The sequence below is a fragment of the Miscanthus floridulus genome, chromosome 13, assembly GCF_019320115.1.
Source record: "Miscanthus floridulus cultivar M001 chromosome 13, ASM1932011v1, whole genome shotgun sequence".
NCBI classification, from domain to species: domain Eukaryota; kingdom Viridiplantae; phylum Streptophyta; class Magnoliopsida; order Poales; family Poaceae; genus Miscanthus; species Miscanthus floridulus.
The window spans coordinates 74,141,894-74,154,901 of record NC_089592.1 but is presented as its reverse complement, the minus strand read 5'-3'; the positions used below and the strand labels follow the sequence as shown (position 1 = coordinate 74,154,901).

At 41.7% G+C, this 13,008-nt stretch overlaps 2 protein-coding genes across 4 annotated transcripts; one reads left to right on the top strand and one right to left on the bottom strand.

The window, feature by feature from the left end:
* The first annotated feature begins 327 nt into the window (after positions 1 to 327).
* On the top strand, positions 328 to 7,314 carry LOC136501636 (protein MULTIPOLAR SPINDLE 1-like). 3 transcript variants are annotated; one of them, XM_066497151.1, is made up of 12 exons: positions 328 to 624; positions 703 to 760; positions 856 to 1,005; positions 1,093 to 1,152; positions 1,401 to 1,483; positions 1,557 to 1,614; positions 1,797 to 1,925; positions 2,890 to 3,079; positions 3,714 to 3,784; positions 4,175 to 4,410; positions 6,319 to 6,503; positions 6,643 to 7,314. In XM_066497151.1, the coding sequence occupies exons 1-10, from the start codon at positions 409 to 411 to the stop codon at positions 4,357 to 4,359; spliced, it is 1,200 nt and encodes a 399-aa protein (XP_066353248.1). In that variant the 5' UTR covers positions 328 to 408; the 3' UTR covers positions 4,360 to 4,410; positions 6,319 to 6,503; positions 6,643 to 7,314. The 3 variants fall into 3 exon arrangements, with proteins under 3 accessions (XP_066353248.1, XP_066353249.1, XP_066353247.1); XM_066497152.1 differs by having other exon boundaries at positions 1,797 to 1,910; positions 4,175 to 6,503; XM_066497150.1 differs by having other exon boundaries at positions 4,175 to 6,503.
* Positions 7,315 to 9,931: 2,617 nt separating this feature from the next.
* Positions 9,932 to 10,441, bottom strand: LOC136499168 (uncharacterized). Its single transcript, XM_066494864.1, has one exon. The coding sequence runs from the start codon at positions 10,439 to 10,441 to the stop codon at positions 9,932 to 9,934; it is 510 nt and encodes a 169-aa protein (XP_066350961.1).
* Between the last annotated feature and the right edge of the window lie 2,567 nt (positions 10,442 to 13,008).

The window sequence follows — 13,008 nt, the reverse complement described above, 5'->3', positions numbered from 1 at the left end:
GGAGCAGACACGGCGCGCGAGGAGCACGTCGGTACACGGATCTACGTCCTGTTCGGTTGGCTAGTTCGTATCGTTGCTGGTTCGTGAAGAAGTACTGCTGGCTGGTTTGTGTGAGAGGGAAATACTGTTCTGACTAAAAATTTACGATCGTTTATGACAAGCCACAGCCAAACGAACAGACTGCTAGTGCTGAACGTCCTTATGTATTGCGTGTATAATTTAAAAACAGCTAAATATCTCTACAACGATCATGTTTTGTACTTCGATTAGAGCATCGTAAATTATTAGCGCCGGCTGATTTAACGTGAGAGAACCGCTATCGTTTACGACCAAGCGTCCGCGTCTTCTTCCGTGGGCCTCACTCTCCTCTCCTCTCGCGTGCCCGCGCCGCCGCGATCGCCAATCGCCATGGCTCCTCCTCCCAACTCCCGCCCGCCAACGCCGACGGCGTCAGCGGCTACGGGCACCTCCTCGTCGCGAATAGACTCGCCGTCGCTAAAGGCCGCGCTCGCAATGGCTCTCATCCACTACAACCGCCTCCCCGGCAAAGCCAACACCACCGCCACCGCCACCGCCGCCGCCGCAGGCACATCGCCCCCGCCTCTCCTCCACTGGAAGCGCAAGGTGCCATTCCCCTAGCAGCATTACCCCTCGGACTCAAACCCTACCCCCGCCTCTGACATTCGATCTCCTCCCGCCCAGGCCAAGGACCGGAAGCGCGAAATCCTCCGCCTCCGCGAGGTGCTCAAGCTGCTCCAAGGTATGTACGCCCACGCCAATCTATCTGCCGCTATCGTTCGGCTGACCGAATCCCATTGCCGGCGTCGTGTCAATTGAGTTTTGTTATGGGAGCAGATGGGGCGCGCGGGGAGGAGATGGAGCCCCCGGTTGCGTCGTGCCGGTGCCACTTCTTCGACGGGTGCGGGGACCTTCCACCGCAGCAGGGTGGCGGTGGTGGGGAGCACTGGGTGGACGAGGTGCTGAGGAGGAGGTTTCTCAGACTCGGTATGTCTTCGGTTTGCTTCGATGTGTTAGTATTTTGAAATTTCTGTGGGCTGCTAATGAAATTTATACTTCTGTGATGTGTGACAGTGCGGTGGAAGGAGAAGCGACGGCGAGTGGATCGACCTCTTCCAACTTGTAGTTTGATTGGTTGGTTCTGCCTTGAATCTACTGTCATAATTTTGATGTCATTATGTCAAACATCAAAAATTTTAAAAGTCTGTAAACAACAACCTTGCCATTGCCTTGGGCTGCATTTCTCCTTCAGTAGAAAATCTGTCCATGTGCAGTAGAAAATTTTGCCCTGTGACACTCATTTCTGATTATCTAGGGTTACCCTAGGAAGAGGAAATGTTATAATTTCTTGGGCTATAGTTTCAATTGTTTCACTTCTCCAGATTTCAACAGTGAGGATGAGATGCAGCAGCTCAGCATGTCGACTGATTTCCTGGTGGAGCTATCAGACGGCATTTTGGCCAAAGTAAAATTCTATCATTTGTTCACAACTAAGATATTTTGTTTCGTCTTTCTAAAGGTAAGATTCACTTGTGCAGAGAGAAGCTGGCCCCTCATTTGCTACATTTTCTCACCAAGCAGTAGATTTCATTTTGAGTAAGTTATAATTGAGCTGTTATGTGTTTGTGCTCGGACCATTAATCTTTGACAAAAACAGAATGCAATGAAATGAAAAGTATGAATATATAAATGATACTCATGTTGCATATGCAATCTACGCTTGGTTGAAACTACCATGGGTAATCATTAATCATTTGGTAATCATGTTCCCTGTTCAGCTACACTGAAGAACATTCTTTCATCAGAAAGGGAAAAGGAGCTAGTTGGGGAGATAATCGATGGTTTAGTGACTCGTTTGATGAAAAGGATGTGCACTGTTCCTGAAAATCCTGGTACTTCAGATTCAGGTTACACTTGGTATATTTATTTTGTATTTGTTTTCCTAGACAAACACATTTAAAGTAATGACATGGTGCAGTGAGCTGTACATAAGCTAAGATTTTATTTTGTAGCATCACTGCTTGTCCATATGTTTGTTGGGTAGTGCACTTAATCTTCAATCAAGTTGATTGTAGTTTGGGCTCCTAAGTTATTCTTTGTTGATTCATGTCCATTGTATCATATTTTGCTGTGAACATAAGCCTAGTCCCTTTGTTCTGCAGTAGAGCACAAGGGTCCTGATGCTTCGAGGATCTGTTTTTTTAATATTTTTTTCTTTCTGTGTCCACATATCTCTTAAGTTGAGTGTTAAGTTAAACTTGTGAAGTCATGGTCTCATGGACAGTATTTTCCAGTAGATACTGAAATGCAAAATTAGTATATCTTCCTTAACATTCCAGTTTCCAATGAATCCGAATGCAATAATGCATTGCAGTTCCAAGTTTCATCTGCATGAGATTACTATGAGTATTTAGCTGTACTTTACATACTATCCCCATGTCGAGTACACCTTAGGTATTTGATTTTTAGTCCTCATGATAGTGGTACCAAGTATGATAAATTAGTTGGAGACTTCATTACTTTTATGTTGTATATGTAAAAAATCTTAGTGTTTTCCCATTATTTTTACTTCATGCTTTATTTTCATCAAGTCTGCTATCTATGTGGCCATATGTTCTTGTTTTCCTTAGTTACTTTTTATCGTTTCGTTACTGAGAACTGAGTGTTAAATAAACGAGGAGCATTAAGCTCTGTATTCGACAATCGACAGACATGTCTGTTTGCTTCCTATTATAACATATACAACAACAACAAAGCCTTGTTCAATATTTTGCAGGATCAACTGGCTGCTCAACAACAACAAAGCCTTCCTATTATAACATATATAGCCTATTGATTTCTATTCCTTCCATCTTGTTCAATATTTTGCAGGATCAACTGGCTGCTCAGATGCCCAGTTCTCTGTGCAGCATTTATTCCGTAAGTTGGGAAATGATGAATTCATTGGTCAGAGGGTAATCCTTGCAGTTTCTCAAAAGATGTCAAATGTATCTGAAAGATTGCTCTTGGTTGATCCGTTTGATGATGCTTTCCCTGATATGCATGACAATATATTCATCATGTAAGCTGATCTTCATTTCTTTCTGATTTAAATTTCATTCGAAACCTTAAGTCAATCATGAGTGTCCACTGTGTTCTCGAGAGTTGAGAATAAACATTGGACTTCTTTAGCACTGAATTATGGATGGAAAAATAATTATTACTTCAGTAGTTTGCACATGGTATATTTTTTCAATGCACAATAGTTCATATATAGAGGAAGTGTCAGACTGTCAGTAGCCTAGTTCTCCTTATATATTTGTATGGTCACTGGTTTTATATTTTGGCTAACGTGTTGCTGGTTCTGTTGAGATACACTCAAACATCTGAATCTTGTTTCCCTTTTCTGTTGGCTTTATCCATTAATTTTCATTCAAGACATGCTATGCTATGATATTCTGAGTTGGCATAATTCTGAAAGATTGTAGTTATGATTCAGCTAGTTTTATCTATGAGGGTCATCAAAACTAGGACAATATCTCTCTAGGTACACCATTTCTGAAGCAAATTCTATTGATGCCTATCTAGTAACTGTTTATATGGATTATGGATTGTATTCTTGCTATAACCATAAAGATTTTTGTGTGTGTGTGTTAAAGTTGGACTCTAACTGTATCACTATATGCTATGCATGCTCATTTTGTCTCATGTTGCAGGATTCAGTTACTCGAGTTCCTCATATCTGATTACATGAAAGTTTGGCTATGCTGCGAGCATATGGACAAAAGTTAGTGCATTCGTGCCCCCAACAGTCATATTTTCTATTTGCTTTGCTATATGAATTGCATTGTTAACATGATGGTGGAAAACATTGACTCACTTGAATTGGGGAAAAGAGACCACATCCATTGTTTTTACTTTGCTAAATTCTTCTGGTTCTTGTAACTGTTGTTAAATACCTTTCATTTCTGTATTATATCGTACTGCATAATTAATTGCTGTATTTTGATTTACAGACATAATGTAGAAAGTACATTGACTGAATATTATATTCTTAATCACAAATCTCAATGGGAAACTACTGAAAGATACATGCACCTGATGCCAGTGCAAATACTGGTCCATCATTGTGGGTCACTAGAAGAGCTTAATTAACTTAAATAAAACTATTGTTCAGGGCTTTTTGAAGAATGTACCAGATCTGTTCTCAAGGCACGCAATGATTTGCGAATCCTGGAAAACATGAATGGGCTCTATGTGGTGTACATTGAGCGTGTGGTCGGAAGGTTGGCAAGGGAGGTGGCTCCTGCTGCACATCAGGGGAAGCTGGACCTAGAAGTCTTCTCCAAACTGTTGTGCTGAGAGTGCCTGCATCTGACTTTCCAAGCCCGACCCGGCCCGCTAATTGCTCAGGTCGATTCAAAACCACGATATCATTGCTCCACTTAGACTATGCGTATTTACATTTCTGTTTATAAGACAAACTTTGGAATCTGGTAGTGGATCTACTTGTGTGGCCTGACATTGTTTCATGTCACTATTGACTATTCATAGTTGATTACTTTCATTTGGCTGACTTAACTCCATATCCTGTGAGTTGCTATAGACATGCTTTGTCTACTCTGCAAATTTAGGTGCATCTAAGGATTTCTGCACTTTGCCTTTACTCTCTACTGCTAGTTCAAAACAAAATGCTTTGTCTACTCTGCAAATATGATAGTATAAAGTAAAAAAAACAACTTTTTTAGTTTTTACTCAAATACATTCCATTCATGTCGATAGGTATGCATGCACATTTTGTCTCTGCTTTAAAATGGGAGAGTGTTTTTCTCAAATTAGAACACATGATCACCTTACAGCCAAGCTATTTTTGCATGATGTGCAGAGGGTGCTGTTGTCTGTTGTCTTTGGCGTGCATGTTGCTTTCAACATTTCTATAACTTGTGAGACCGAAATAAATTTACAATAGGCATGTCTTGGTGCCTTTTAATCAACAAGTAATTTTCCCCTTCACACTTGTGGTTTTATCAGGGTGCTCGTTGTGGCCAACTATATGATGATTAACTAGGGATGTAAAATGATTGGCTATTTGGCTCACACGTGTAACTGGGAGAATATAGCAAATCTGGGACTGGGATCCATACTTGCTTGACATATCTGATTAATGTTGAGGAGGTATTGCAGCTTGTAGTTTGTTCATAGGTATATGCATGCACATTTTGAACTGGTAGTCTTTCGTTCAGAATACCGCCAAAGTTTTTCCATATCAGAGCCTAAATCTGTTTTTTCTTCTTCTTTCTGTTAGTGAAAGTGGAAGGCATCTTAGTTCATTAGTTTGAAGGGGTCTAGCGAGGTTTGGAAATTCTCTGAAGTTGTTGGCCCCATTGCTCTTTTTTTTTCGAAAAAGGCCCCATTGCTCTTGCTTTAACAACATGCTAAAGGCGACAACATAGTGGAATATGAGGAAGACTTTGATCACGTTCAAAGAACATAATTTTGGAAACGAAAAGCCCATATACCCAAGAATGCCAGTGTGCTTTCACTCTCCTTTTGGGAAAGAATGTGCTTGCACTCTTCACCCTAGGACAAGGTTGATAACCCCGTGCCCACTGCCCAGCTTGGCTCTACCAAATCAATGCTTGAGTAGTTACATCACCTTTTAGTCAGCAACTATCATATCTCCCTGTCTCCACCTGTATAACAATAACAGCTATCACAAGTACTGGTAATCAATTATCTCAGGCTCTTCAGTGACTTCATCTTGGCTAAGCTCAACCGTCCTCTTCGTCCATTGACAAGCCCTTATGCCAGATCAATGCAAGGTCCTTTTCATGTAGACCAATCCCATGGAGCATCGTGCTGTGTCCTTTCCGATTCACGAGTTATGTGCATTTCGTAGCCGCCTGAATCTGGCCTTCAGCCTTCTTCCTGAACGGTGAAAGATCTACATCTAGGTTTGCTATGATGTAGTTTTCTTACCTTCAAACCTGAAGGAACCGAATGGGTGCACACTGCACACTACTTCAAAGCTTGAAGGTTTAACTCGCTATTGAGCTCAGTTAACTGGTTGATCCCGGAAGTGAAAATCTATTGGAAGATTTGATACCGCCATATATGTCTTTATCAGATTTACCTTTGATGAACTTGCTTGAGTGGGAGAAGTGGTTTCTCTTTTAACCCTAGAGTACTATCCCATTAAAGATTAATATATGTCTTGGATATTAACTTTATTGTATATACTATATATTTGTCAACTAACAAATTGTTTGCGCGAGTAATCTGCAAAAAAGATCATGTAACTTCTGTATTTTCAACCTGAAGTTTGGTGGAGGCCATCTAGAATATGAAGTGATATGATAAGCTGGTCGATTGTGACAAGCCAAACTACCCCCACATCGAGTTGTCCATTTGCCCTAAACGATGGAGCACCATGTGTGGTCCTTGGGATATCTGATGAGGCCCCCTGTATGAAGCCACAGAAATATATAGAAGTTGCAAGCATGCAGGTAGCAAATATATATTATGCATTACCTTCTGTACCAGTGCGAGAGTGTCACACTCACACCTACAGCAAGAGTTAGAGAGGAGGGCCACAAAAAGTCAAAATGCTTTGTTGCTGATGTTAGTTGTGGTATGTTTGTGCAGCCGTGCAGGTGTTTGGCTGGCGTGCTGTACTTGCCTGCACACGTCAAGCTAGATGTGAACACAGGAGAGATGGATGTGAGATACTAGATGGCATGCTGGGCTGAGCTCTTGATGGAGAGCTAGCTATGCGCAGTGGCGACAAGGAAATGGCTGGACTTTTGCCTAAAGCAGTTGCTTTACTTAGCAGGGCATGCATGCATTGGCCTTTCTTAACTTTCTTGCATCATTTGTGTCACCATCTTCTTCATCGCAATAACAAGAAGGCTCTCCTGCTTGGTCGTTTGAAAAACTAAATGCACATACAGCCTCATGCCCTCATGCATGATAGGATTATTATCGTTGAGCTAGAAGATGGAGGCAAAATGAGAGTGATGTAAGCGAGATTAGTAGCTAGGTAGGGGAGAAAATGGCCATATATAGGTGATCACATCAGATTTGCCTCTACTGTTGCTTGCAGTATTGGTGATGCGTGGAGGAGAACCATTATATTGAATGTCAATTGGAGCTAAATTATCAATCGAGTAAGGGTACTGGCAGTGGCGGATCTAGGCTTTAGCTGTGGGGGCACCTAACCCCATAGCTTTTGCTAAAATAAGTTTATACCCCCTTATAAATTTTGTAATTATATATATTGATGATGTTAATTGATTTAAAATCAATAAGCTTTGGCTCCATAGGTTTTCAACCCTGGATCTGCCACTAGGCTCCGTGGCCCATGCTGTGGCGCCAGCGGGAACCTGAGGGCTTGTTTGAGTGCTAGATGTTACAAGTGTGGGGATAAGGAAGGAGAGAAAACTGAGTAACAACAGAGTTCCTCTCCAAATTTCTCTACTAGGAACTTTGTAGAACCTTCTATCACGCGGCGAGATCCATGACAAGTACTTACTTTTACTCCATCCGTCCCAAAATAAATCCTCATCACACATTTGGAAAAGTCGAACAATTTTAAGTTTGACTAAACATATACACAAAAGCAATAATGTTTATGATGCAAAAATATATATCATTAGATTAATCACATCATATATTTTTATAGTAAACTTATCTAGAGATATAAATATTAATACTATTTTTTATAAATCTAGTTAAAATTTAGATTTGTTGACTTCTCAAAGTGTGAGATGAACACTTATTTTAGGACCAAGGGAGTACTGGCATGTGACATATACTTACTCGTACTCCCTTCTTGGTCCACAAAACCATGCAAATCCCACTTTCCAGAGTCAGGCAATTTAAAGTTTGACAAAATTTATATAAAGAGCACCGACATTTATGATACAAAATAAGTATCATTAAACTAATTATGAGATATATTTTAATAGTAAATCTAGTTGAAGATAGAATGTTAATACTATTCACTATAAATTTATCAAAGTTAAGTTAGTTCGATTTGCATAAATCCTATAATTGCATTCTTTTATGGATGAAGTTCTAAACTACTCTCTCCATACCAAATTATAAAAAGTTTTGACAATTTTTAGATACATTGTTTTTACTATGTATCTTGACATAGTATATTCTAAGTGCACAACAAATATTATATATCTAGAAAAGCCACAAACATCTTATAATTTAGAACGGAGGGCAGGTAGCACTAACCAAACTGTCATATATAGCTGGCTACAGCTATGCACAAGTGTGCGTACGTACGTCCTGATAGGTATCACTCGTGTGGTTGCATACATCACTTTGAAAAGCCATGACGGTAGCAGTGGCGCCTGCCAAGGATCACATGCAGAAGCAAGATGCTTCCATTTTGATTTTTATAAACATAGGATACTAATGAAAAACAGATATTGTATATTATTTTGCTTTTTTACAGAAAAGAGAAGAAGTGGCACATTTTCATAGGACACCTTGCTATGTACTCTGCCTCTTTTTCTGGTCTATGTGAGCATCTTTTCGCCAGCTAGCATACAACTAGTCATTGCTGCTCTACTGCATTTGGCTTCATGCGTGCGATGTGTGTTAGAATCTATCGCTTCTCCTGAAATATAATTTATCTTAATTTATTCTATGTCATATGATTCTAAGTTTGACTAAATTTATTTGAAAAATATTACCATCTAATAACATATCAAAAAGGTGAATTATGAAAGTACATTTAATTTCAAACTATATCTACTAGTTATGCTAATTTGGTACCATAAATGTTGTTGTTCTTTTTGTAAATAAATTTGATCAAATTTAAAACAACTTGACTAATAAGGACAACTCAAAATCCTTATATTTTAAGACGGAGGAAATAACTCGATCTGTTGCTTATAACATTTAAGAGACCAATCGACAAGCTTTACTTGTCGTTATGATAATTAGTTGCCATCGTCTTGTCACGGCATGCAAATCAATTTTTTTTGTCTACCGTGTGTGTGTGTGTGTGTGTCTCTCTCTCTCTCTCTCTCTCTCTCTCTCTCTCTCTCTCTCTCTCTCTCTATATATATATATATATATATATATATATATATATATAAAAGAATAGGGCTAGTACCTAGTCCAAGCAGCTGAACTGATCCAGATTCACATGTACCAAATCACGGTTTACGGGAGTGTTTGGTTCTCAGCCATCACACGGCTGTGGCGCCCGATTTCGCCGCCACCAAGTGTGGTGCTGCCACACGTGTGTGGCGCAGTTCGGCTGGGAACCAAACACTCCCTACATCACTTCATATATATACTATTGCATGTAAGTTTTAATTGTTTGATTCTTATTAATTAGTTTTGAATTCATTGTTCATGTTAAACTTCAAAAGAAAAAAAGCAACATATGGTCAACTACAAGTACAATATATATTAACCGAGCAACATAAGTATATACTCCATATCCATCATATTCTTTGCAAAGAACTAATATAATCCAGCATATATAAAATATATAGCTAGTAGTGATCTTTTCTTCTTTTGCTTGCCTTTAATTTCTTGCATGTGCTAGCTCATGTAATTAGCACTGCACACGAACACAGTACCCTGTACCCATGCATGCATGCATGCCCAATTCGATCGATATGTAGAGTTGCGGACACACACTTACCTTAGATCTGATGTAATTCATCAAGAACCAATAAATGTTTCCGATGTACTAGTGCTAGTACTGATTTATATATATAAATCAGGATAATTAAGGAAATAAACGAGCTGCAGAACATACTAATCAAAGCAGTGCATAAATCATCATATCAAAGCATGATGTTCTTCGCGAGTTGGAATAAATAATGCGACTGCGATCCTCTCATAAAACCACACCTTCAACACGCGTACGTGCATACATACGCATGCATAGCGCTTAGCTAGCTTACAGCCTGAGCGACAGGTCGATGTCGTCGGCGGCGTCGCCGCCCGCCGCGGCGGCTTGCACGCGGTAGGCGTACCGCCGCCCGCCGTCGGCGATCCAGCTCACGACGGCTGCCGCGGCTGCCTGCTGATGGTCCCCTGGGCCTCCCGCCGCGTGCGCCGCTGGGTACCAGCTGCTACCGAGCTCGGAGGCCTGCGGCAGCGGCGGCGCTGCCGCGGCCGAGGAGGAGGAGATGGCCGCGCTGACGACCGCGACGGCGCCGGACAGCTCGCGGCTGCGCTTGGCGAGGCTGCGCTCCAGCTTGTGCGCGTTCTGGTGGCCGCCCAGCGCCTGCGAGCTGAAGAACTTGCGCCGGCAGTAGGTGCACGAGAAGGTGCGGTCGGGGTCGGCGGCCACCGGCGGTAGGTGGTGCTGCTGCGGCTGCCGGCCCATGCCGCCCGACGCCGACTGGTGGTGGACGAGGCGCAGGTCAAGGTTGACGTCGTCGCCGCCGGCCGGCTGCCTCTCCATGAGCTCTCTCTCTCTCTCTAGGATAGTGTTGATGTGATCGAGCTGGGTGATAGTAGGTTGCTTAACCTTGAGGGAGGACGACTGAAGGATCCACTGCACTAATACACGTGTATAAATAAGCGATGATCCGTGAATGTGATGTCAGCTGCCTGCATGTCTCACGTCTTTGGTTTGGCTTTTTCTCTCATGATGAGTCATGTCGGCCGTGCTAAAAGCCATTTCTTATTCTCTTTAGCAAAAGACACAAATTTTAATTAAATCCTCGTTTCGCAGGGCTTAGCTTCACCATTGAAGTTGTTTTTCGGAAAATAGCTTTAAGAGCAGCTCTCTCGATTAATCGAACGGTTTTGGAAAAACTGTCCAAAACTGTTTGGCAAAACAGCTTCACCAACATATTCATGTATGGCTGAGAGAGGAAAATGAGAAAGAGAGCTGTGAAAAGCTACCTTTTTTAGCTTCACATCTCTCAATTCCTTTGTGGGAGCATAAAAAATGAGCTTTATCCATGAAGCTATTTAAAAAAAAGTTGTTTGGCAAAAAAAAAAAATCATAACAACTCATAAAGTTGTTGGTGAAGCTGTGACAAACATGGCGTTAAGGTCTTGTTTTCTTGAAAATGACCAAAATTTGATATTGTGCTAATAAATGCCATGATGCCAGCTAATTTAAATTGTGCAGAGCATTCTCTGCATGCAGCACCATGGTCCATTCGTCTATGTATATATTAGATAATCAATTCCAATATACCACATGCATTTGAGTTCTTGAAAGACATAGCTAGCTGACATCACATCAGGGGAAAGGAATGATATGTGTTGTGATGGGTAATAGGAGGTGAGCAGAGAATCCAAGAGCTAGCTAGCTAGGCTACCGCTCAGGATTGAAGAATTGGACTTCATGTGTGTATTTGCCACTCACCCCATCATAATGGCAACACGTTAATCATTCCTCTTTTTAGCCATCTAACCCTAGCCAGACAAGCTACCCTGCAGCGCCAAACCAATTCCATGGCACTAAGGCGGGATAACGAGCTGGCTCGGCTCGGCTCGTTCTGACTCGTTAAGATAACGAGCTAGCTCGGCTTGGCTTGTTATCCTAACGAGCCAGAAAGCCAGCTCGGCTCGGCTTGTTAAAAGCTCGAGCTGGCTCGTTAAGCTCACGAGCCAGGTATAAAAAATACATAAAATATAATATTTGTATTTATCTAAAGTTTGAGAATAATAATAATATAAAAGAAATGCATCTAGACCAGCTACCAGTCAATTTATAGGGTCTAGACTGATTACCAGTCAATTGTAAAATGCAAGACATGAAGTAATACAAAAACTAATATAAGTTTGGATACTTTTTTTCCTGGAATCTTGGCTCGTTTAGCTCGCGAGCTGGCTCGAGTTCGCTCGTTATAGCTAACGAGCTAAAATCTTGGCTCGGCTCGGCTCGTTATCATAACGAGCCGAGTCGAGCCAGCCACGAGCCAAGCGAGCTAACGAGCTTCGAGTTTTTCGTCCAGCGGGGCACACTAATAAATTTTCGGAAGTTTGGTAAAATTGGAAGAGACCACTGAGAGTGTGCTTAGTTCCCGGCCACAGCCTTGCCATAGCAATAGTTGAGGCGGCGCCAAAGCTTAGGCGGCAAAAATCAGCGTCACATCCACCACAAAGAATTGAACTAGCAGTTGCATGCAAAGCCGTGGGGCGCCCTAGGTAAGAAAGCAACCAAACAAAGTCCTCGTTTCCTGTGGCGGCCGCGCAAGTGTGGCATGGCAATACATGACATGGAACAAAACACACCATATATAAGGACTTCTCCAATGGTTAAACCTGTGATGACGTGTCAACTGAAGAATGATTCCTTGCCATTGGAGGCTAACTGAACCTTGCTCTTAGGGAGGAACCGAATCCAAAATAGGAATAAGTTTTACAAATTTACTCAAACTTGAGAAAGTTTAACCGGTAAGAGTTCTACGATCGATGATTCTTTTTCAAGGATGGAGGGAGTACATTTGCGTATCTATAATGTACGGGAGCACCTCCCCACACGTACGACGTAATCCCTGCGTTGACGTCATGGAATATACTAATCCAGTCGAACGAGCAATGCAAGTACAGTTGTTACTCACATACTACAGAGATGTCCGTGTGTTGACGTAATGGATCGATGGCACTGATAGATGCAGTATGATCTGATCGATTGACAGACAAGTGGTACGTCAGTAGACAAGAGTTCCGTTTGACTGTCGAATATTATGGGAGGTTCTCTTTTTGTCTTTTTTACTAGTACTCGTACTAGCACTACCAGAAACAGTAGCTTTTCGTGTCTCACAGACACTCGACAAAGCCTATAAAACACTCGGTAAAGGATTTATCGAGTATAACACTCGGCAATCAGCACACAACATCTACAGTGCCGACAAACGGATCTTTGTCGAGTGAGCTGAAACCGACGCTCGGCGAAAAAAAGTAACGTGACGGAGTGGAGACGGTTACGACGCATTCGCCGAGTGTCAAATCTTAGGCACTCGGCAAACTATTCTTCTTTGCCGAGTGTAAAGTTCGGGCACTCGGCAA